Raw genomic sequence first — 24,141 nt, 5'->3', positions numbered from 1 at the left:
GGTCTGCTTCACATGATGGACCCTGGTGGGGATAAACCGGCTTTTTTCCAAAGTGGTGTAAAACACCGCTTCGCCGCCTTGTCCCAGCCTTTCTTTATTCTCAACCCCCGTTTGCCGCTGCCAAGACCACCTGCCGAATAGATGCACGCCCAGAGGAACGTGGCAGTTCACCTTCAACGGTCCCATGCGGCAGCAGAATGCCAACTGTGAGAAGCCAAAGTCCAGGTGGCCGGCGGACCGTGAATTTGAAGCTCCCATCCAGCCGACACGCTGCAACCCCACGGGGACCGCCCGCTTTCCTTGCCAGCTCGAACCCAGTGTGTGCCGTTCAAGGCGCTCGCTCCCCCTCTTGCCGCATGCAATCGTGGCCTTGGCAGCAGTTCCCCACGCTCACCTCTGCCCCTCCCAATTTGCTCGGCCGCGTCAGCCTGGCCAGCACATCTCGCGTGTGCGAGGCGCAGTGCTGGCGGGCTAGGGCAGACGCCCTGGGGTGCAAGATGGACGTTTCTTTTTCCTTTGAAACTTCGCATTTTAGCTGAGGGTATAGCAGTTAAATAAGTTCTTGGCCCACCTGTCGCGTGAGACCATCCACTAGGCCGACATTTACCCGTACCCTGATGCCTAGACACTTTCGCGCAGTCTTTTGGCAGCAGCCGTATACCGGGGTTCCACTGTATACGCTGTGTTCCCCCGCTTGCCACACTTACCCGGAAGAGGTTGAGGGAGGGGTCAAACACGCGCTTGATGGTCTCCTCGAGGAACTCCTTGAACACGCCGTCCTGGTCAATGCCCGCCTCGTCCAGGCCCTGCGCCGGGGATGCCGCAGAGCTCTAGCCAGCACCGCTCTGGGCCCTCTGCATGCTCAAGTACACAGGCCCGATCTACAGGCCCGATGCTGAAAGCACTTGCGTGCAAGCAAGGTGGCCGGACCTCCAGGACACACACACAAATTCTGCACACTCAATTGTACGTCTCTGAAAAAGAACATTAGCACAAAGAGGCACTTGGTGCATGGCTTAGTGCATGCCTAAGCCTATCGCGCTTGTTCTCCGCAGGTGAAGTACAATGCAGGCACGGTTATTTTGGTTTCAACTTCCACCCGCTGCTTTCAGGAAATAAAAGAAGCAGGCAATAGTGCGCTGCTATTGCCGTGCCAAGACATGGTCAAAATGGCGATGGTTCAAGAAGACCATGATGGCAGTGGTGGGTCCCAGCCGACTCTCAACTGGTCAACACAGGGGGGCCGTCCTGGTGCACCAACAAGGGCCGTGCAGGTGTGAACAGCTTTTTCGACTGCAGCTATGCAGTGGGGGGCTTCCTGCAGGACTACACAATCAGCCACATGTTTATGCCCACCGGGCGACAAAACTGCTTCGTTTGAACTTGCCCACGGCAACAAAGGAACTGTTGGGCTAATGCGCTAATATTAGACCAATGGCCATTGCACACAATGGGCCTTGTACATGCGAACAGACCCATTATTTCTTGCCTATATCCGTGGCAATCAACAAGCTCCCACGATTAAGGCATAAAGTTGGGCTAGTTGGTTATCTGACTGCATTTTACTAGCGAAAAATAGACGTGGACGAAGAAGAAGTACACAGGACACTAAGCAGTGGCTTCCCCCAGGTGCGCATTTGGACAGCAATGCTGCCTTGACCCACTGACCTGTTCGTTGATGAAGCGCACCCGGATGACGCCCTTGAGGGCCTGCGGGGGCAGCATGGCCAGCTGCTGGTAGCCGTCCTGCACAACAGGGGGGAAGCGAGAAACGTGCCTCCTCGCGTGCTACGTCTGCGGACACACCTGCGACAGCTGGGTGCGAGCAACACACCCAGCCAGCGGGCAAACACTGCGCGCATCCCTTCCTCTGGGTGTCCCTCTCAGCCCTGCCCTTTCGGGGAAATGCACCAGCGGCTTCCTTCCCTCCTGGCCCGGGGCCACAGAGCAAGAACGGCAGGCGCCCGTTGCGGGGGAGAGGCCAGACAGTGTCCCAGTGGAAACCCACCCACACAGACTCTGCAGGCTGCAGGGCTGCGCAGTGACATGCCGATCATGCCCAGTGGCTTCTTTGGCAGCAGACACCACCTGGCCACCCGAGACCAGCGTGGTCTTCCTCTGCCAGCGCACCCCCTGCTACGCACGCACCAAGGGCGAACCAAAGTTTAACCTCCATAGGTCGCCAGGACCGTTAAGAAAGCCGCAGAGATACACTAAAGGTGGACCAGGACAACTTTTCCTCTCAACTGGAACATCCCACGTTTCTACTCCTCCCACGATGCCTCGTCTGCTGCTGAAAGGTGCACCATTTCCCTCTGCATCACGAGGTGCCCCAAGCAGGCCAGGCCTTTGTTCGCACAGATGTCACCTCTTTCACCCCGGCTGTCAGTGACCGAGCCCAGCCCTCGAGAAGCTTTCACGGGGGTGCTGCTGCCCAATCACAGCAACTGACTGGAATGCTTTGCCATTTAGTGTGCTTGACTGCAACTCTGCACTTGCATTCCAAAAAGAACTCCCATAATTGTTTCCTTACTGCTTGCATTGCAGTAAAAATGTTTCCCACTGTCCTACATGTTTCTCTGCTGTCCTACACTGCAACAAGTGCACTGCTGCCCTTAAGTTTGTCATGGCCAAGTTTTGCATACTCAGCTCTTACGTTTATAGAAGCCTGTGTCTAGATGTGCAAATACCGCATTACTGCACTGTCCATTCAATAGTCCATTGAACTGTCCTTCCACGCTCGCCCACTCCTGCTTCAGGCTCCGCATAGGGGTGCAACCCGGTGGTCTGGGAGCAGTGCTGGGACCGGGCCCTCTTGTAGAAGGCGTGGAGCAGCCTGAATGGCCTTGTGGAGCACCGGGAAAGAGCGAGTGCGCCCCGTCATCGCCGCCGAGCAAAGGGCACATACCTCCCGCGCAGAGTCCAAGAAGACCGGCGCACAGGCCTCGCTTCATGTCTGCTAGGCGGCAGTGTTGAGGGGGCACGCGGCAAGAAAAACTATTCTTGCTATTTATGGACCCAATTCATGCAAATTAGGAGATTTTATGCAGTTAATTAAGGGGGGACACTGGTCTTGAGGACATTTTTGTTATTTTTTAGCCTATGTGCTTGAGATTTACACATTGAGTGTATTTCAACATCCTGAGCACAAAAATGCAGTCAGTTTTCGTCTATGGGGTGTAAGTTTAGAGTTGTGCAACATGTTATGCCGCTCCGTTTCGGGCAATTTTTTCATTATAATGCCATAATCCGATAGCTTCCTTGCACAGAATAGACACTTCCGATCACACTGATGTAAAAATCTTGTTGACTTCTTACATAATTAGTTAATTATGCCGATTTCAAGTTTCAGGTGATTAGTTTTTTAACTCAGATGGTATCTTTAAACTGATTCCAGTTTTGTTGTTGGAATGGTTAGCTACACAAATGCTTCTAACTTGATTCAATTTGGTCCATAAACAAAAAAGTCATTTTACTTGCCACGTCCCCCCTTAATTAGGCGAACTCGCGACCGCACTGCATAAAGCAAGGTGGCTGCCTGCATTTTTTTCTATCGAACAGCGGTTTCAGTGCGCACACAGCAGAACATGGCGTTGTCTTCACCCATCACGGAGTTGCGAGAGTTGACTACATAATGAGAGAAGGCATAATTTATGCTGGACCATCCTGAACATAAGCAGAGCTAACTCCAAAGTTCCCAGGCGAAAATGAGAAATTACCTCACAACAAAGGTGAACTGAATTAGGAAGTGAGACCCTGTTTGTCCTGCAGCTACACTCGTCAAAAATGGTCGACTAAATTGAAGTTCACCTCCAATAACCTCCAACCTTTCATGTGAATATTAGTCTGTCTCCTATCTGTTTGACAAAAGCATTTCAACCACTTTGGGTCATTTTCAATGTATTGTGGCACAGCAGCCAGCATGAGCAAAAAAACAAAACGGTGCAAATGCGACACAAAGGCGGAGGAGGCGTGCAGTGTCTGCGGCCTTACAGCTAAGCAAAGGACAACTTCCATAGGTGCAGTGAAACCAAAAAACAACAATGTTTCAGCCAAGTCCTGAGGCACGGCGGCCGTCGCATCTCGTGGCTGAGTTCAGGCTGTGGGGCGCAGGACGGTGCTGAGTTGGCGCAACAGACGCGGTTCTGCGCATGATGGCGCAGGAAGACAAGTTTGGCGCCCAACGTTCCACCCCTGCAGTGTGTCAATAAAACAAGACGTGCACACAATTTCCCCGCATTCCCGTTTGCAGCCGTGCGTCCTGGCAGCCACTGCGCCAACAGGCTCCTGCTGCACATAGTACAGTGGAGACGGCTAGTAACCTGCATCACGGGAGCCGCGAAAATGCGCATCTTAAGTGGTGCCGCACTATACACAAAACATGCACAAATCCAACCGCATCGCAACGTACTTTTCAGTCATTCTTTTTTTAGCCACTCAAATGAACGCCACTTAAAGGAGCCATGAAGACAAATTACAAGTTGGGTTTATTAGAAAGACTGCTTAACAATGATACCAATATCATCGCAATCTTCGAACAAATAACGGAGATATTTTAAAGAAAACGTGTGAAGCCGTGGCGACCCCCTAGCCAATTTTCCGCAACTTTTCTACGACGTCACGGAACCTTGTTTGTGCAATTGGCAGCCGCCTAACTGACCTGTCGCGACAACACATGACTGGACGTCTGTAATGCGGCCTCTAGTAGTTCCATTTGACCGCATCACTTGAATGCTAACATGCAGTTAACGCACTGAAAATTATGTTTTATTGTCGGCCCGTATGACGTCATTCTTGCTCATAACATGTCACTGTGGCACAAAATTTTAAAGTTTTTAAACTCTTCTTGCTTATTTTCATTAAAAAAACATCTTTCGTGGCTGTAGTGAGATACTGAATTCTAGTTCTTTCAAATTAAACCCAGTACTATTTTCTCTTCATGGCTCCTTTAACAACTTCTTTTAATTTTCAAGCAAATTCTGCAAAACTTGCCAGCATAGGCTCCGTGCAGTCAATTTTGCCGAGCGAGCGCAGCGCCATCTACCACGCCTCCGCGCAACACTGGGTAGGCCGAGCCGCACCGTCATGGCCTGCCGCCTGCTTTTGGCACTGTGCCCACGCCCTTGCAAAGGCGTCTATCAAGTGGCTTAAGTTTGCGGAATGCGCTGCAACGGCGACAGGACGGAGTGTTATCGACCGAGAGAGAGAGAAAAGAAGCAACGCGCAGAAGGAAAGCTGTGCCTTCTCACGGCCGGACTGGAGGAGCGGCGAGCGCGCACTTTCATATGGCCTGCGCACCCAACAAGGAAACGATACAGCAGATTCTTGACAGAGTGAGGGCGCTTCGTACCAACCCTCTACTCTCCCAACCCTCTCTTTTCTTAGTCGACGCATCGCCTCTGGCCGAGCAAGCCGACAACGCTTGCCGCACGTGTTTTGGATCGACCGCGGAATACCATCGCTGCTATATCTCACCAAAAAGAAGACTGGCTGTGTGCTTCAGTTGCATGATTAAGAGTTTTAGCTGTATGTTTTTGACAGTGCGCTCCGCTACCTGCGGTCCGCTCAGACCGACCGGAGCGTGAACAGCAGAAACACTTTCAGCTAACCGATACCCGTCTCTCCCTCGACGGGAAATCATTCGCGTCACTGGTCGTGCCCTTTCCATGTGCAAACCAAGGCATCATCCGAAAGGAAAAATAAGAACTGATATTTCAGTCACGGAAAATGCCGCGTTTATTGCCTGCCTCACCATTTTCATATAATACAGTCGCTGATAAGATATGAAGGCCTCGCATATTTTTCTTCATGTGCCCCGAGTTAAAATGTGTCTTTCAATTTTTTGATTAGGCGCTTCCGAGTGATAATGTCAGGCTGTTTGACCCTATTACACCAAAAATGCAGAAGGGGGGAAGGAGTCACCTATTTTAATGACGCACATGTAAATTTACACGGACAGGTATCACCTGTAGCCACGGCAGGGCTAGGGCAGTGGCAAATGTGCGAGCGCCGCCGCTGCTCTACCCCGCCCTTGTTGTAGGTCAACCGGCGAGGGTTGGTCCGCAGCGCCACAAACTAGCGGTGGTGAAAGGTGGGAACTATACCCGAAGCGCAGGCCATATGAAAGTGCGCGTTCGCCGCTCCTCCAGCCCGGCCGTGGCCTTCTGTGACAAGTGTGTGGCGCCGCCCAACCCTGATATTTGTTGGCCGCTAAGTTCAGTGGCCCACCAGGCTCGGTGGGCAACATTGTGGGCGGCTGAGCAATAAACACCGACGAGCACAGCAGCTCGCGGTCAGTCACCGTCACCACCAGCACGCTGCATGTCGTCTCTCGGCTGGAGGGTACCCCTACCCTCCCAGGTTCACGAACGTGGGGCTAAATCGTGACACTGGCGATGAGGGCCGGAGCCACCAAGAGCGCCGCAACCGAGAACGCCGAGACACCACCCTCTCAAGCCAGCCGCCATTACGCCATGCCGCTGTACGGGAGGCTCGAGCCGTTCGACGGTGAAGGGTGCGCCTGGCCGGTCCACGAGGAACAAGTCGGCGTGTTTTTTCGAGCGAACGACACACCCGAGGCAAAACAGCGCGACATCTTCCTGGCCAGCTGCGGGACCCGCGTCTTCGCTCTCCTGCTCTCCTCCCTGTACCTGACCAAGGGGCCGTCACTGACGCTGCTGGGCCGGAACTGGATCCAGGCTTTGGGCGTGCGGCTGCCGGAGTACCAGGAAGCAGTGCATGCGGTGGAAGACGTCCCGAGCCTCCTGATCAAGTTCGAGGCCCTGTTCCAGCCCGGGGTGGGGACACACTGCACGGCGGCAAGTATTCATGTGCCAGAGGGAGCACTGCCCCGCCCAGCCCGACTGCATGGACGGCGTCATCGAGCAGCTGCTGCACCGGCGGGGGGCCGGCACCAACGGCGGCGGGGTGCTGGGCGCCAGCGGCCGCCTGCTGCACCTGGTGGTGCTGGGCGCCGGGGGAAGCGCCCAGCAGGTGGCGCAAGCCATGCGGCAGGCGCACCCGCAGGGCTTCCGGCTCGACGACAAGGCCCAGTACGCGCTGGACTTCAGGATCATCGACGGCGACGTGGGCCTGCCGCACAACTCGTTCCGCACGGAGCCCCTGCCCCACGGCTGCCTGTGCGTGTACGCCAGCCAGCCGGGCCTGGAGTACATCCGCGAGAGCCTCGAGAAGACCCCGCTGGTCAACCTGGAGCAGGAGAACCGGCTGCCCTTCCACGGCCTGCCCCTGGTCATGGTGTTTGCGGGCCAGGAGGACTTCCTGCGCGAGGAGGGCATCAACCGGGCCAAGAGCCTGCAGTGCCCCTTCGTGGACGTGGGCGGCGGCCTGGACCCCGTGCGGCTGGAGCAGGAGCTGTGCGCGCTGGTGGAGAGCATCGAGCGGCGGGCGGGCCGGCTGCACATCTACCAGGCGCTGCCCGTGGCCGTGGGGCCCCGGCCGGACCTGCGGCTGATGCTGTGCATGCTGTGCGGGGACCTGTACGCGCCCGAGCAGGTGCTGGCGCCCCTGCTGGCGCAGCCGGGCTGCCTGGCCACGGGCCCGCCGCACTACCTCAGCCTGGACTCCTTCCTGGGTCCTTGCCGGAGTCTGGGGCTCCGGTCTTCGCCAGGAACTTCCGGCCTGGTCCACCCTGGTCTGCCGGGCACGTGGTCTCTCCTGCCAGTGTGTCATCACTGCTTGTTGGCATGTCGGACGGGACCACGTGGCACCGGCACGCGGACCATGTGAGGCCTCGCCTGGCAACCTCAGCCGCCCCTTCAGGAAGCCAGCAGGCAGGGGATCCAACCACACCGACCGCTGCCAGCACAGCACCAGGGGCTGGTGCTACTCGCGCCACTGTGGCGCCACGTGCAAGTCCTGCGACACCTGCCAGGCTGGCGGACGGTGCGAGAATGACACAGGCGGCACCCAATGCTGCCACAACTGCTTCGACACCTGTGCTCAGGCGGAGTGCGAGACAGCGGAGACCGCCGAACCGTTACTCGCCAGGGTGACAGGTGTTGTTTGGTGTTTGTGTAGGACAAACAAACTTGGGGGTGAGGGGTGTGACAAGTGTGTGGTGCCCCCCAACCCTGATATTCATTGGCCGCTAAGTTCAGTGGCCCCACCAGGTTCGGTGGGCAACATTGTGGGCGGCTGACCAATAAACACCGACGAGCTGGGCTGCTCGCAGTCAGTCACCGTCACCACCAGCACGCTACATGTCGTCTCTCAGCTGGAGGGTACCCCTACCCTCCCAGGTTCACGAACGCGGGGCTAAATCACGACACAAGGATGTGCGCAAAACAAAACAGTGACGGCTGTGGCCTTTCTGGACGTCAACAAAGCGGTGCTCACTTAGCGGTGCCCTCTGTCTAGCAAAGTTCGTAAACAGAAGAAGCTGGGCTTCGCTTGCATGATCGGACATACTCGGTACCGAGGGCCAGCCACTATTTTTGAGTTGGTCAAGTAGTTCCCAAGATAATTGGAGATAGCCACGTTTAGTATGAGAAAATATAAAGACCACAGTTTTATGACTAACACTGCTTTGTCTATTGTCAACAATAGACAAAGCAGTGTTAGTCATAAAACTGTAGTCTTTATATTTTCTCATACTACGAGCCCTGGTGGATGCCATAAATGGAGCGGTTTTTTGATGCATCAGCTAGAATTAATTTTACAGCCCAATAACCCCTGGTGGCACCAGTGGCAAGGAAGTCAAAGCAGTGTTAGACAAAGCAGTGTTACCGTATTTATTCGAATATAGGTCGACCTTTTTTTTCCGAAAATGTGCTTAAAAATTGAGGGTCGACCTATAATCGTGACCGAAGAACCTCGACCTATAGTCGTGATCAAATATGGCGAGCGCACCGAGCGATCCGTTTCTCCGTCGCGCCCGGCGCTCCTCAATTTGAGGCGGCAGCGCGGAGCATCTAGAACAAAGACAGGCAAGAAAATAAAGGAAAAAATAACAAAACAATCAGCGTAAGAAAACCACCCACAGTCACTGCCGGCTATCGCGCATTACCTGCGGCCGAACCGCACGAGCGAGCTTACGTACTTGGCTAGAGAGCCAGATTGGCTTGGCTTGGTGACTTCGGAGCGGCGGTAACGGCTAGCGCGAGGTGGGGGTAAACTGGGGGTAAAGGTGACTTTCGCCACCTAGCGTAGCCACCTCGTGAACGGAACAGCGTTGCCTGCTTCGCTCGCTGTCTCTACTATCTCCCGTTCTCCGTTTCATGCACTTTCTTTGTGTTTGCTTCGTTGTGATTTCCGCACACAACGTTTTTCTCGTGCGCATTTTGCGATGTCACGTCGGACTTTAAGCGCCGGGTGATCCTGTTTGCTGAGAACTTGAACAACTGTGCCGCTCAGCGAGAGTTAGTCGTTAATGAAAAGCTGATCAGGGGATGGCGGAAACAGCGGGACGAACTTTTTGCTTGTAGGGGACTGCGTCGTGCGTTTCGTGGTGGGAGGCACGATGCTCTCGAGAAAAAACTCCGGCTGCACGTGGAAGAGGAGCGTGCGAAAGGACACCGAGTGTCCTGCGAAGATATTCAGACCAAAGCTCAACAGTTAGCGCTGCGAGGCGGGATTGGCCGTTCAGCCTTCAAAGCCAGTCGGGGGCGGGGGTGGGTAATGAACTGCGGCGCATGCGGCGCAAGTTCCGACGACGACGCAGTGTGTGGCTCCGACCAGTGAGGTGACCGCGTTGTAAATAAAGGGGAGTTTTAAAAAGTTTCCTCAAGTTTTTTTCTTAAAAGTATGGGTCGACCTATAATCGAATACATATATTATTTTTTTTTTCGGCGACTTCAATTTTTAGGGGGTCGACCTATATTCGTGCTCGACCTATTTTCGAATAAATACGGTAGTCATAAAACTGTAGTCTTTATATTTTCTCATACTACGAGCCCTGGTGAATGCCATAAATGGAGCGGTTTTTTGATGCATCAGCTGGAACTAATTTTACAGCCCAATAACCCCTGGTGGCACCAGTGGCAAGGAAGTATTTCGAATACCCATTTTATTGAGTGAGCTGCAAAATTCGGAGCATCACAGAACTGCTTCTCTGGACGAGAAGCAACCTGAGGTGCTGAGGCACCTTGAGGACGTATACAGTGCTGGAAACTGCGCTCTTCCAACAGCTCCTGCCCAAGAAGACACTCAAAGGAAACGCGTGTGACGGCACTCGAAGGTCCCAGTGGCCGTGCTTTTGTGCGCGAACATGGACGACGGGAGCGAGAGCCCTTTGTGACTGGCAAGCCACGCTGCTTCACAGCGCCCCAGCACCAACGAAGGCCAGAAAGCTCTTCCAAGAGTGGCTCGCAGAATTCGACGGAGAGCAGGGAAAAAAAGCCACCCTTCACGCAGCGTCAGCCCCACATTCTCGCCCAGCACCAATGGACGCGGCTGGGGCGGGCGGCAATCTTAGGAACAGCTCCCGGGGAGCCTCAAGTCTTGTGCCCCGCACGAAGTCAAACAGGTCCCGGAGGACAGCCAAGCGAACCCGTTTCCACAACAGACACGTCCCAGCTGCGGGATCACATTGCATGGGAAGCAGTGACTATTTGGCCGTGGACAATTCTGCGAAGAAGCAGCGGCTGAGGTTGTCGAGGAGAAGGACGGTTGTACCACCCAGAGCCGTCCATTGAGTCGCTTATCAGTTACACCTACTGAACAGGACTGCCGCCAGTACCACGATCGTCAAAGTGTCACAACTTTTGAGTTCTTGTGTGCTCTTCTGTTGTGGTTATGCCCACTCAGTGCTCGTGAGCTCTGCCTAAGAGCATTTTTTAAAGCCGGTTATAACAATGGAATGAACGATAACCGGTCACAACAATGGAATTTCCCGGTGTATTGAGTATCATTATAAATGGACTGTGCTGTGTAGGACAGACATCCCTGAAAGAAAGAGTTGCGTTGTTGTCTGGGCTACGATGAGCGGTGTTGTGTGTCCGCTCAACCGCGCTGTCCAGCTGCATAGCAAAGAGACTCGTGCTGATAAGAGACATTTGCATCCTGTTTGCCAAGTGAACAACATTGCATACAAGTGACACTCTAGGGACAACTTTTTTGGCTTCCCTATTGAGAAAAGACATGATGGAAGAGGGGCCTTAAGGATGAAGCTTGGGCCCTCGAACAAGAGACCGCAGAAGTTCCAGGAGGAGGAGCTTGCGTGTGCAGACGGGGTCTGAGGAGTTCACAGATCATGCGATGAACCGGAGGAGGCCGGGCCGACGGCATCAGCAGTGGAGGCTGACAGGTGCCCATTAATGGCACTGTGACAACGGGGGGCGCTTGCAGAGGGCGTTACCAACACACGTTAAGAAGGAAGGAGTTTCTTAGGCCATACTTTTGTCAACCTGTGTTTCTACAATATCCCGGGTCCCTTGAGTGTCTCCTGTCAGCAGGCTTTGCTGTAATGTATTTCATACGGGGTCAACTTTCATCTATTCTCATGTCATTTCTAGCACGGAAGCTCGGTGCATAGCACAGCGCCACCCTTCTTCGCAGGACTCGCTCCCTGCGCCGCATCTCAAGTGTGGCTTCCGCCTTGAGCGAAGGGTGTGCCAGCATGAACGTTCCCTTCTGTTTCCTCGGGCCAAGGTGAGCAAGCTACGCCAGCACACGGCTGCGCCTTCTCACCCACAGGGTGCCGAAAGAGATGCACACTTGCTTCGGCACCCTGCCCTGGTCAACAACATGAGAAAGTTGACTATGGAATAGAGGGAAAACAGTTCCCTGTATGGGAGAAGCACAAGGGCGGAGTTGGCCCGACGCCATTGCCATCCAGGCGCTGTCCAGCAGCACCCCCGTCACTAGAGTAGTGCGGGAAAGCCTGTGTGAAGGCCTGTGTGCGGGAAAGCGCAGAATGGCGCTGCATGTTGATGCACTTTCAAATAGCACTCTTCCAAAACTTATCCCACATTTCTAAATACTGCAATTCGATTCCAAGCCAAATCCAATTTTGTGTTATTCGCTTCGATACTGGAAAGTCTTGAGCACCGAAGCTTTCGAAGATGGACAGGTGTCGGTACTCTGCTGGGACATACGGCCGCCATGCGTGGCCATCCTCCCGGAGGCCCCCTCTGCGCTGAGGGGTGACACAGTAGAGCACTGCACGGGCCGGAATTTCTAGGCCCGGGCCGACCCGGCCCGGTAGAGACACGGCCCGGGCCCTGCCCGGGCCCGACAAGTTTTTAAAACGGGAGCCCGAGCCCGGCCCGAGCCCAACAAATTTTTAAAATGTGAGCCCGAGCCCGGCCCGAGTCCGGTAGAATTTAAATGAAATAAGTCCGTGCCCGCCAGACTTTATAAGTATCAGCCCGAGTCCAAAAGGCTATAAACATGAGCCCGAAAACGTTTGCTGTTTTTAACCTAAAAGCGTATCATAAAGCGACTACATAAAGCAATGAATGGGAAATACTGTGATCACAATAACATAATTAGGATTTTGTTAGTGTTGACTCAACAGACTAAGTTTACGTACATTTACTGCTGGAATATTTGACAGCATTTTGCTTTTACTATCTGTTGCTAAAGGAACTTGGAGATTGCGCCATGGGTTCAATTCGGGTTCATACACGAACACGCCTGAAATTTGAGCAGATGACGTGTTCGCTTTCATGACTTCATTTCTGTTTTTCCCTTCAGTGATGAAGGCAGCATTATTTTGTCTGCGTTTGTTTTCTTTTCTGCCTTGAATCATGCTTTTAAAACTTTTTATCCGAAACATTGGCTCTGCTTTGAAAATTGGTCCCCGAAACTATGCACACTTGTGACTATACCGCCCATACGAAAACATGTGGGCGTCCGGCGTTCCTACTTTCGGCAAAAGAATGGGGATGTGCGGACCTTGAAGGCAGCAGCTGATCTTGTCTGGCTTGCCTCGGCATTTTTGGGTGACAGCTTGCTTTCTGAAGTCGAGGAACCGCTTCAGTAGGGTTTGGTTTCGCCCTCCACGGACCCGTAGCATCCCGACGACGCTGCGGCCGCGCATATGCGCCAAGGGGGGGGGGTTCCGGCAACCGTTCTAGACAAAGCGACGACGCGGGCCGCACGACCCTTCGTGGAACTTCTGTGAGGCGGACCCCGGCGACGGAATCTTTACGGCTCCCAGCCTCAGGGGATGTGTTTGTGTTGTTTTGTGAATGACTGCTTCTCCCCGCGTCTCCTCTCTCGTGCCTATTCCATTAACCCCCATCCTGTACACAGCAGTGTATTCGACGTGTGCACTCAAAATAAAGAGCTGTACTCCCATTCTTCAGTCTCCCGCTTCTTGTGGAGGCCCAGGCGCTTGGAATGCAGGGCCACGCGTCGTGATCGAGGAGCCGCTTGCTACCACGGAGGTGGCAACAGTAGACAGTGCGAAGTCTATGTCGCCTTTGTTCTGTTTGTTTTATTTTTTAAAATAAAACAAACAGAACAAAGGCGACAAAAGCATGTTGTATTGTGTGTCTGGAGTGCCCTCGTCTGGCCTGCTCTCTCCCACTATGCTGCCCAGACTGTCTGTTTTATAATTGATGTGAAGGCTTTCTGAGCGGAATCGTCTATTTATCATGTTTTTAACAGCGCCATAGTGACATTGCACTTCGCTTTTTTTTTCTTTGCACTTAACCTCAACTATCAATGGGAAAACTTCTTGCTATCAACAATTTAGAATTAGCGTCACACCACTGCCGTGCCTCAGGCACTGCTCGGGCCGGCTCGGGCCGGCAAGGCCCGAAACATTTTTTGTTCAAGCCCGAGCCCGGCCCGGGCCCGAGAAAATGTGTGCTACCCGGCCCGAGCCCGGCCCGCGGGCCGGGCCGGGCTCGGGCTTTCGGGCCGGCCCGGGCCCGTGCAGTGCACTATGACACAGTGTCCTGCTGTGCGTCTGCACTGTTGTTTTGCCTGAACGATCTGATGGCTGCAGTGGGGGCCCTCCCAGCACAGTGCAACCCCCGTACCCACCTCGACAATGCGCGTGCGGTGCACAGTGATCAGGGTCGACTGGGACAGGGCGCAGGCAGACTCCGTCAGGCCCAACACCGCCTTCTCGTTGGCCACGTACTTGCGGAACAGCACCACCCGCTGCACCACCAGCACCAGCGCGTCACGCAGGCGGGAAACAAGCGCCACAAAGGCACACCAGTGCAGCAGAACTTCCGCACCAAAAAAATCAAGTTTTTCCTTTTGATTTCTAATGTCACATAATTTCGTAAGAAGCACTACAGTTAATTATTTTTTGGAATTCTCCAATTTTACCTACACAAATGACCAGTGTTTAGAGAAGTACCTGGCTGACATTACCTATCACTGACAAGTTGCCCACCACTGTGGCCAATACAGGAAAAGTAGGCATCTCTTCTGGTCAGATTTCACAATTGGTTTTTCTATATCTTTTGTTCACTGCAGAATGCTCTGTCATTCGTATGCAGTTTTTGGTTTGAAGCAAAGCTTAGACAGAACTTGCCACGCCAAAGCCCTAAAGTGCAGCACTAGAACATCGGCGACACATTTGCCATTTTTTTCTTCCAGAGTATGCCCATTAGTAGAGGAAAACAAACATGTCGGTGGAATTTCCTGTCTCCCTCTGGGCCACATCACACACTGGCAGCACTCGCACAAGCGCTCCTTTGAGCCCAAAACAAAATCTGTGGCGGCACGCACAAGGTTGGTAATCACCGAGACTTGTCACCCGTGAACACAAGGCTCCGGGAACGCAGCAACACACGCAGCAGCGTCAGAGGGCGAGTTTCCAGTGCACTCTGAACTGTGGCAACGGCCAAGCTAGGGGAAGCATGCGTCAGCGTGCCTCGCATCGCCTCGTCCACTGGGGCGCTCGACTGTTCAAACAGCCGAGTTTCGACGCTCTTAAAAACTTGGACACTGTCATAAGCGGACCAGACACATGTGTGCAAGCGGTACGTGTCTAGTCTGCCCATAACCATATCCAAGTGCCAAGAAAACCCATCACTATAACCGATAATTGCTATAAACGGGTTGCACAAAAAACAGAGAGAGAGAAACCTCTATTGAACTGAGCTTGTCTTTAGCGTGAGAACTTGTTGGTGGTCGTTGCTACCAGCCCAACAAGGACCCGTGCGATCAGGGAGGTCCCTGTCGTGGGATGCCAGTGGTGGCTGCTGCCACTGCTCAGCTGTGGTGGCTGGGGTTTGTGCACAAGGTGTACAAGTGTGCAGTCTTGCTCTTGGGCTGTTGCGAGTCCCGGGTGCGGGGGTGCTAGCCTTCGGCGGCAGAGGCGGCAATGTTAAGGAGACTGTCGCTGGATGGCCTTGACCCGGGAGATGGGTCGGAGGGTAAGACCTCGAGCTTGAGAGTGTGCGGTTTCGTTCCTTTCCTGTCCCGTGTGGGCCGGTGTCCAGAGTATGTCTACTGGGGTGAGGGGGGGATTGTTCTCAAGAATTTTGAGTGCCAGGGATGAAATGTTGCCCTGGGCAAAATTTTGGATAGCAGCTTTGGAATCTGAGATAATTGTGGGGGGCGTGGGGCGCTGCGCCACTGCTACCACTACCGCTGCCTCTTCCGCCTCTGCTAGGTTTTTCGTGCGGATGGTTATTGCATGCACTGGTGCCTTTCGTTACAACAATGGCGAATGCTGTTTTATGTCGGTATTCGGCGGCGTCTACGAAGAGGGCGTTTTGACCTGGGGGGTATCTTTTTTGTAGATATTGTGCCCTAAGTTCTCTTCTGTACTGGTGATGTGTTGGGTGCATATGCTTTGGCAGTGGTTTTATGACTATACTGTCTCTTATTTCTAAAGAAATGGACTCTCTCTCAGCTATTATAGCTGGGGGGTTGATTCTGAGCTGTTTTAGTTTATGTCGACCTGTGGGAGTTTTGGTGAGACGGACTGATTGATTAGTTAAATGTGCTTCTATTAGTTCCTCGCAATTGTTGTGTATGCCTAGCTCATCGAGTCTAGTGTTAGATGTACCGTATTTATTCAAATCTAGGCCGGCACCGATTCTAAGCCGACCCCCGAAAGTCCGAAGCCACGAAAAAAAAAAAAAACTTGCCTCGAATGTAGGCCGAACAAAAAGGCGAGGTCAGCGTTCACAAAAAGAAAACACGTTTATTGAAGATGAAGATGCGGTGCTCATTCTGAGTCATCATCGCTGCTAGCCTCGTCGCTTTCTTTATCACTGTCATCTTCAAACAGTGCACTGTCCTCAGTACCATCAAGCGCATTTGATTTAAAGCCAGCCCCGATTAGCTTTGAAGTGTGCCCGCGATAAGCCTCGTTCCCTTGAAAGCTCCCTTGCTTTTGCCTGGAGCACTTCCGTCGTTACTGGAACGGCAGCTGCTCGCTGCGTCCGAACGAAGTCAGCCAATGCCATCTCCATTTCGTGGTGACGGCCTTCTCCTGGTCCGGTGAATGCTATCCTCGTTGCGGTGCACGCAAGTATCCTCTCCCATTGCGTCCTCCAACGACGGACATTTTTTTCATCCACGCCGAAGTCCCGCCAGGCTTGAACGTTCGACGACAACTCCGCGGCTAAAACAACTTTTCTTTTAAAAGCGGCTATAATGGCCCCGCTTGTTTGGTGCCATTGTGCTGTAAAAACCAAACCCCACACCGCACGCAGGCCACTATCCACACAGTTCAAAATGGCAGCATCGCCCCCAGTCCTTTCTTTTATGGGTGGCGCTAGCTGTGCGCCACTTCCCTCAATTTCACTTGGAAATTGTTGAGTGTTTCAAAATCCTCGAATCCAAGCCGACCCTGGAGTTTGATATATCAGTATTTCAAAAAAAACCACCGGCTTAGATTCGAATAAATACGGTACTTAATGGTACTCGTAATGCTGCTTTGTATGCTTTTCTAATTAGTGTATTTATTGTTTTCATTTCTTGGGTGCTTAGATGGAGGTAGTGGATGAAGTAAGTAATTCGGCTGATTACGAATGCTTGAATCAGGCAATCAGTGTCACTCCTTAATTAAGTCCTGCTCTTGGATTGGCGATTCCTTTCATGAGGCATATTGTTCGGTTTACATGTGTTGAGAGATTCTTAATGCATATTGTGTTTGAACGACTCGCTTGTATGTGCAGTCCTAGTATTCTGATTGTTTTAACTATGGGTATGTGATGTTGTTGAATGTGGAGTGAAATCTGTGGAGGTGTTTTCTCTTTCTTTCTTTCGGCGGGAGCAGGAGTAATTCTGACTTGCAAGGTTAATCCTGCTTCGTCCGCAGCTTTTGAGAGTGCCTCTACTTCTTTTTGAAGGGTGTTCTATGTGAGCGTCGCTGCCTCCATGTATCCCCAATGTGATATCCGCGTACAAAGTGTATTTGAATGTGGGTATTTCGTTCGTTCTAATCAGGAAACGGCAAACCATGAGAATCTCTACCGCAGCTGACAGAATAGAACTAGCCGAGCTCTCGAAGTTAATCAATAAGCGTAAGACAGCTGACATACGGAAGTATAATATGGAGAGGATCGAATACGCTGTAAAGAACCGAGGCAGCCTGAAAGCAGTGAAGAGACGTCTTGGCGTGGGGAAAAATCAGATCCAGCTGGGGAAAAATCAGAATCCAGCTGTGAGCGGCTGGATAAGCAAGGCAATGTCATCACAAATAGGGATAAAATAGTCACAGTGGCCGAGGAATTCTATAGGGATCTGTACAGTAGCCGGGACATACAGGATAATGCCGAACGAGACAGTAGTTCAGAGGAGACAGACATCCCACCAGTAACGACCGAAGAAGTAAGGAAGGCTTTGAAAGAAATGAAAGGGGGCAAAGCACCTGGTGAGGATCAGATAACAGCAGACCTCTTGAAGGATGGCGGAGAAATTGTACTTGAAAAACTGGCACACCTGTATACGCAATGCCTAATGACCGCAATGGTACCGGAATCTTGGAAGAATGCGAACATCATACTAATCCATAAGAAAGGCGACATGAAGGACTTGAAAAACTACAGGCCGATCAGCTTACTGTCAGTCGTCTACAAGGTATTTACCAAGGTAATCGCCAACCGAATCTCTGCAACCTTAGATTTCAGTCAACCTAAAGAACAAGCAGGGTTCCGTAAAGGTTATTCAGCAATGGACCATATTCACACGATCAATCAGGTGATAGAGAAGTGCGCTGAGTATACTGAACCTGATCATAGATTATGAGAAAGCATTTGACTCGGTCGAAACCCTAGCAGTCATTCAGGCATTACGGAACTAGGGGGTTGATGAGCATTATGTAAGAATACTAGAGGATATCTACAATGGGTCTACAGCTACCATCATCCTCCATAGGGAGAGCAGTAAAATACCTATAAGGAAGGGTGTCAGACAAGGAGACACAATCTCTCCAATGTTATTCACAGCATGCTTACAAGAAGTATTCAGAACGTTGGATGGCGAACAGGTGGGAGTAAGGGTTAATGGAGAATACCTCAGTAACCTCAGATTTGCTGATGACGTTGCCTAGCTAAGTAACTCGGGGGACGAATTGCAAAGCATGCTTTCCGCACTGGGCGAACAGAGTAGAACCGTGGGCCTGAAAATAATTATGCAGAAAACTAAAGTAATGATCAATAACCTCGGTACAGCACAGCAGTTTAAGATAGGTGGCGAAGCAGTGAAAGTGGTAAGCGAATATATCTACTTAGGCCAAGTTGTGACCCCAGATCCCAACCATGAGGCAGAGATAATTAGAAGGATCAGAATGGGTTGGGGTGCATATGGCAGACATTCTCAGATAATGAATAGCAGCCTACAGCCTACCATTGTCGCTGAAGAAGAAAGTGTATGACAGCTGCATCTTACCGGTACTCACCTACGGGGCAGAAACTTGGAGGCTCACTAAGAGGGTTCAACTTAAATTGAGAACGACTCAGCGGGCAATGGAGCGGAAAATGATAGGTGTAACATTAAGGGACAAGAAGAGAGCGGAGTGGGTCAGGGAGCAAACTGGTGTTAAAGACATATTAGTAGAAATTAAGAAGAAGAAATGGACGTGGGCAGGGCATGTAATGCGAAGGCAAGATAACCACTGGTCATTAAGGGTAACAGAGTGGATCCCTAGAGAAGGCAAGCGCTGCAGGGGGCGGCAGAAAGTTAGATGGGCAGATGAGATCAAGAAGTTTGCGGGGATAAATTGGTCACAGTTGGCACAGGACCGAGGCAATTGGAGAATAATGGGAGAGGCCTTTGCCCTGCAGTGGGCGTAGATAGGCTGGTGATGATGATGATGATAATGATTTCGTTTAATTCTTTTGGGATGTTTAGTACAACCCCGGGATATTTACCTAGTCGAACCCCGCTACATCGAACGCCGCTTCAACGAAATATTTCCAATTCCCCGTCAGCTAGCCACAGAAGTCAATACAACAAAGTCCTCCATACAACGAACCATTTGTCAGGCTTGCTTTCGCTTCAACGAAATTTTCGATGATTTGGGCTGGGTTTGAGCAATTATTTTACAATAAAATAAGCACAGCGCCAGCTATCTGTAACTTTTTATACATTCAGGATGCTTAGTTTCATTGAAAACATGCACAGTGTGCCCACACCGCCACCCAAAACAAAACAAAACAAAAAAACTCATAGGCGGACACCATTGTGACAACGATGTGGCTGGCCGTCTACACGAGGCGCAGGCCCGGTTTGCCAAGCCGGAGCCCCGGAGCTACAGCCAATCCGTATCCAGTTGAAATCGCACGAATATGCTCCGCTGCTGGCGCGGCGCCGTCATGTATGCGTTGTGAGCAGCTGTCCTTGCCGTTTTCCTTCTACCATTCTTCATAGCCAAGAGCAAAAATTATGTTTGCGTGTTTGGTCTTGAAGCCAAGTCATCCTATCTTAGTCGCGAGCGCGCGGTCATGTTAAATGCAAGCGCCCGTGTCTTGCCTGCCAAGGCAGTAGCTGCCGTGCCCTGTCGGAGGATAAGATAACGGCACTGCTCCTGCCACAAGCGAGAGGGGGGCTTCCAACGGCCTAGCAGCTATCTTCAAGTAATCAGCTCGGTGGACACGCCTTGTTGTACAGCGATACGTTTTGCGCCTCCATTTCTTCACCCCCCTCCGTAACGCGTTCTTTGGGTGCAGTGAAAAAAACAGATAACCATTGGTATGTTTGTTATTCGAATAAACAAGACGTTATTGCGGGTCAGTTCTTTTTTTTAAAGATTGTATTATGCTGCCAGTGATGCAGAAACGTACGGGGCTATTTTTCTGGCCTTTCCGTGGTGTGTTGGGGCAGATTTCGGCTCAACGAATTTTCGCTTCAACGAAATTTTTCGCCATCCCCTTCAATTTCGTTGTAGCGGGATTCGACTGTATTGCTAAGTTAATGAGGAGTGGTGACAGCACGGCCCCTTGTGGGGTACCCTTAGCTGGCAGTGCTATGGTGTCTCCTACTGATATTGTTGCTGTTCTATTCGAGGGGAAATTTTGGATGTATCTGTCAGTTCTTTGTCCGGGGTTTGTTGTTTGTAAGTTGTTTAAAACAGCTGAGTGTTTAATGTTGTCGAATGCTTTGTGGAGGTCTAGGGCTACAATTGCTGCTGTGTCAAAGTGATTTGCTGGGGTGATTATTTGTAGTTTAAGTTGCAGCAGTATATCTTGTGTGGAGAGTCCCGCTTGAAAACTTATCATGGTCAGCGGTGTGATTTGGAATCTGCTTAAATGCCGTGTCAATCTCGCATGTATTATGTGCTCTAATAGCTTTCCCAGGCATGACGTTAGTGATATTGGTCTTAGATTCTCGATTTTGAGAGATTTTCCCAGTTTCGGTATAAACGTGACCTTCGCATGTTTCCATTCTTGGGGTAGTGTTGATAATTTCGAGTTTAATGGCGCAAGGCCGACACAGGCAAAGAGCGCCATGACAATGGTGAAAGAGATGAGAAGGATTTGTAAAGGAGGCACTAGTTTAAAAAACTTTACACAGGGGGTTAGTGTATAGGGCCATAATTAAAGCATAGTGACTATACTAAGAGAAATGGTGTACAGGGTCATATTAAAACAGTGAGTGCAAGCACCCAAGGTGTAAAGCCTCAGGCTCCACCACTGTTTTAAAACGTAATGAACACAGGTGAGGTTATCGGCTATATGATATGTATTTTAAAAAGTCTACATCTGCAAAAAAACTTTTTTGTAAGAGAACATTGGATGGTCTGATAAAAATAATGAAAGGTGCAAGGGAATGTGCAAGGGAAGGAAGCTTCATTAATATGACGTTTCCTTTCAATGTTGCACATGTCACACTCAATAAGCATATGAAGGACGATCTACGCAGATGACATCACGCTTTGGACAACGGGAGGCTCTATAGGCGAACAAGAACAAGCAATGCAGCAAGGTCTGAACACAATCTCTTCTTTCTCAACAGAGGTAGGACTTGCTCCACCTCCAGAGAAGACTGTTTTTGTAGTACAGTCTACGCTCGTTACAGCGGATCCAGCAACAACGGACTTTCGGTTACAACAGACCATTTCTGTTGGTTTGTCTGGTCCCCATGCATTTTAAATGGAGTCCGCTCCGCTCACAACGGACCCGGCTAGAGCAGGCTATCGGCTACAACAGACTAAATTTCAGCGAAAATTGTTTCGACTGAAAGTTTATAGTGGACTTCTGCGATGCCGGCACCCGATGTTCTTTTTCTTTGTTTATTTTTGCAAGAAAACTTATGTCTGGCAACATTGCTGGCAGCCGGGTCATTGGCGCAGCCAAGCCAAGCCAGTGCCAGTGGCTTTTTTTTTGTGCGACTAGCGCCATGAGCGGCAGGGTAGCTGATTTCACTGCCGGATAAATTAAGCGTATTTAACGCTGTTGAACATGGGGAAAAACAGGCCGACATCGCCAGAAGTACAGGCCTGTCTAAGCAGACAGTCCGCTCTACCGTCAAGAACAAGGCCGCTGCCGATAAACGCGACTCCGGTGAGATTGAAAACAGGGCTATCGAATACTCGAAGTGGTGCACTCGGAGGAGAGTCTGCCATCGTCAGTTTTTTTATGTAATAAAAAAACTCTGGTTCAGTGAATTTCGGCTTTTATTATTCCCACGCATGCATCGTTCCCATTCCATTCGGTGAAAAAGGTGAGAAATGCCTCAAGTAGGGGGGTTGTTCCCCATCCATCGTGTGCAATCTGCCGGTAACCGTGCGCAGTCCAACTGGTCTAACTTTCGATTTTACACCTGACCGTCATCAGATTTATCATTACAGCTGTTTCAATGACCAGACTAAAATCACTAAAAATGTGGGAGCTGGCTTGAGGGAACGTCAGGCAGCAATTCGATTTGTTTGACGAACGGTATAGTTAAAGGAGGCGATGGCTGGGGCTAAGCTTTGGAAACTGTGTTTACGCGATTCTTTGCCCTCGCGCGAACACTGTTCAGAGGTGTTGCAGGCGTTTAGAAAGACCAAAGTGTATGTACTATGCATATGCAATTTCGATCAAAGTACCCACTTTAGGGCTCATACCCCCCCCCCCCCCCCCCTGTCGCCTCCTCGTCGGATACTGCATACTTCGGCTACAGTGGACGTTTTTTTCCGGATTCAGAGGGTCCGTTGTAACGGGCGTAAACTGTAGTGGCAAAGAAACGGCTACAAATCCAAGAACGACCTACTGTCCGCATTCTCGGTCTTGACATAGACGAGGACGGGGGAGCCACCACGTGGCTCAAGAAATTGACCGGTACGTGGAAAAGCACCCTCGCCCTGATCCATCGGGTTACTTCAAAAAAATGAGGCACCGATGAACGCGTTCATCGCATTTTGGTAAACGGTCTGTTGGTTCCAAAGGCGACGTTTGGGTATAACTTCTATAGACTCAAAAAAACAACGAGAGTCTGTAGAATACCTCAACCGCGAAGCCATGCGAGTTGTCTCTGGTCTTCCTCGCTTCGCAATGGTTTATAATCTCCACCTTCACTCAGAGATGAACACCATTGAAGACAGAGCTGAAAGCTTCGAAGCCTCACAACTACTACGTCTCGAAAGCACTCAAGCCGGCAGGGCCATTCTACGTCAACTTGGTCACTCACTGGACACGAAGCCTCCGATCTATCAACTGCCATCAAATAGCAAATAGCCATCGTTGATCACCGGCCCATGCCCAAAAACACAAGCACAGCACATCCGGCACGTCGCCTACGAGCAGCAACGGCACACCTAAAAGAGCTCCAGCGTACCAACGACGACGAAGGGGTGCACAGGATTTACACTGACGCAGCTATTAAAGATGATCAGGTCGCCATAGCGTGGTAATGCGACAAGACCAAAACTAAAGGAGCCAAGGCTCTCCGTGGTACCCCATCTGTGAAGGAAGCGGAACTGAGGGCCTTACTACTAGCGACGGAAGAAGCGCACAGAATTGCCGCCACAAGCCCGACTGAGGCACAAACCACTTTCCTGCTCTATACGGACTCTAAGGAAGCCGTGAGAGAATGCGGGAAAATAACACGTGCAGTTTGACGGTCGCAAGAATTCGTGCAGTAGCAAGAGACCTTCGACAAGTCGGCCGCACAATTACAATTCGCTGGGTCCCTGGCCATAACGGGATACCGGGCAACGTGGAGGACCACAAGGCAGCACGGGAGATGCTTTCCAACCCCGATAATTGCCAGAAACCTCCGTCTTCCCCGCTCTCCAAGCGTCGACACCTCTATCTTTGGAGCTGCTGCCCGACGAGTTGGAAGAGGAAGGGCATGACTATGAGGAAGCTATTGCCAAAGCACGTGCTGAGCGACGTGCAGCGCTTCGACTTCGTCTACCAGAAGCGGACGACCCTATCCCATCCAGTTATAACCGGTGGGCAACGGTCACACTCCGACGCATTCGAACGAACACTGCCGTAACGCCGCACATCATGGCACGCTTTCGTCTACACCCCGGTGACGGTACCTGCAAACTCTGCGAATCACTTGACAGCCAGCAAGTCGCTGACCTTGACCATCTGCTACGGAGCTGCCCTGCCTTGAAGGACCAGAGAAACCGCGCACATGCGCTCATTCCTCCTCAAGTCAGGCCACAAACGCTGCAGGAGTGGACCCATCCCGAAGGGTCTACAGAACACAGGAAGATGGCTCTCGACTCTCTTCTCGTATATGTTCGAGAAGCCGCCGTACAAGACCACATTTAGTCGGGACACTCACTCCCCCTCCCCCTTTCCTTCCTCCAACTCCCTTCCA

At 51.5% G+C, this 24,141-nt stretch overlaps 1 protein-coding gene across 7 annotated transcripts in view; it reads right to left on the bottom strand.

Moving 5' to 3' along the window:
• The window catches only part of LOC144165153 (ubiquitin-protein ligase E3B), a 185,111-nt gene that overhangs the window by 39,702 nt on the left and 121,268 nt on the right, over positions 1 to 24,141 (bottom strand). For 6 of the 7 annotated variants that reach the window (XM_077695255.1, XM_077695254.1, XM_077695250.1 and 3 more), the window contains 3 exons: positions 13,957 to 14,076; positions 1,669 to 1,746; positions 708 to 806 (listed from right to left, as the gene is read on the bottom strand). In XM_077695255.1, coding sequence (XP_077551381.1) covers positions 708 to 806; positions 1,669 to 1,746; positions 13,957 to 14,076 — 297 coding nt within the window. The remainder of the gene's footprint in view (positions 1 to 707; positions 807 to 1,668; positions 1,747 to 13,956; positions 14,077 to 24,141) is intronic. The other variant, XM_077695256.1, reaches the window with a different exon arrangement.

The sequence above is a fragment of the Haemaphysalis longicornis genome, unplaced genomic scaffold (genome assembly GCF_048455015.1).
Source record: "Haemaphysalis longicornis isolate Haplotype H1 unplaced genomic scaffold, Haemaphysalis longicornis Haplotype H1 scaffold_14, whole genome shotgun sequence".
Classification (NCBI taxonomy): domain Eukaryota; kingdom Metazoa; phylum Arthropoda; class Arachnida; order Ixodida; family Ixodidae; genus Haemaphysalis; species Haemaphysalis longicornis.
Note: the sequence above shows the minus strand (reverse complement) of the source record. Positions and strands in the feature narration are given on the sequence as shown.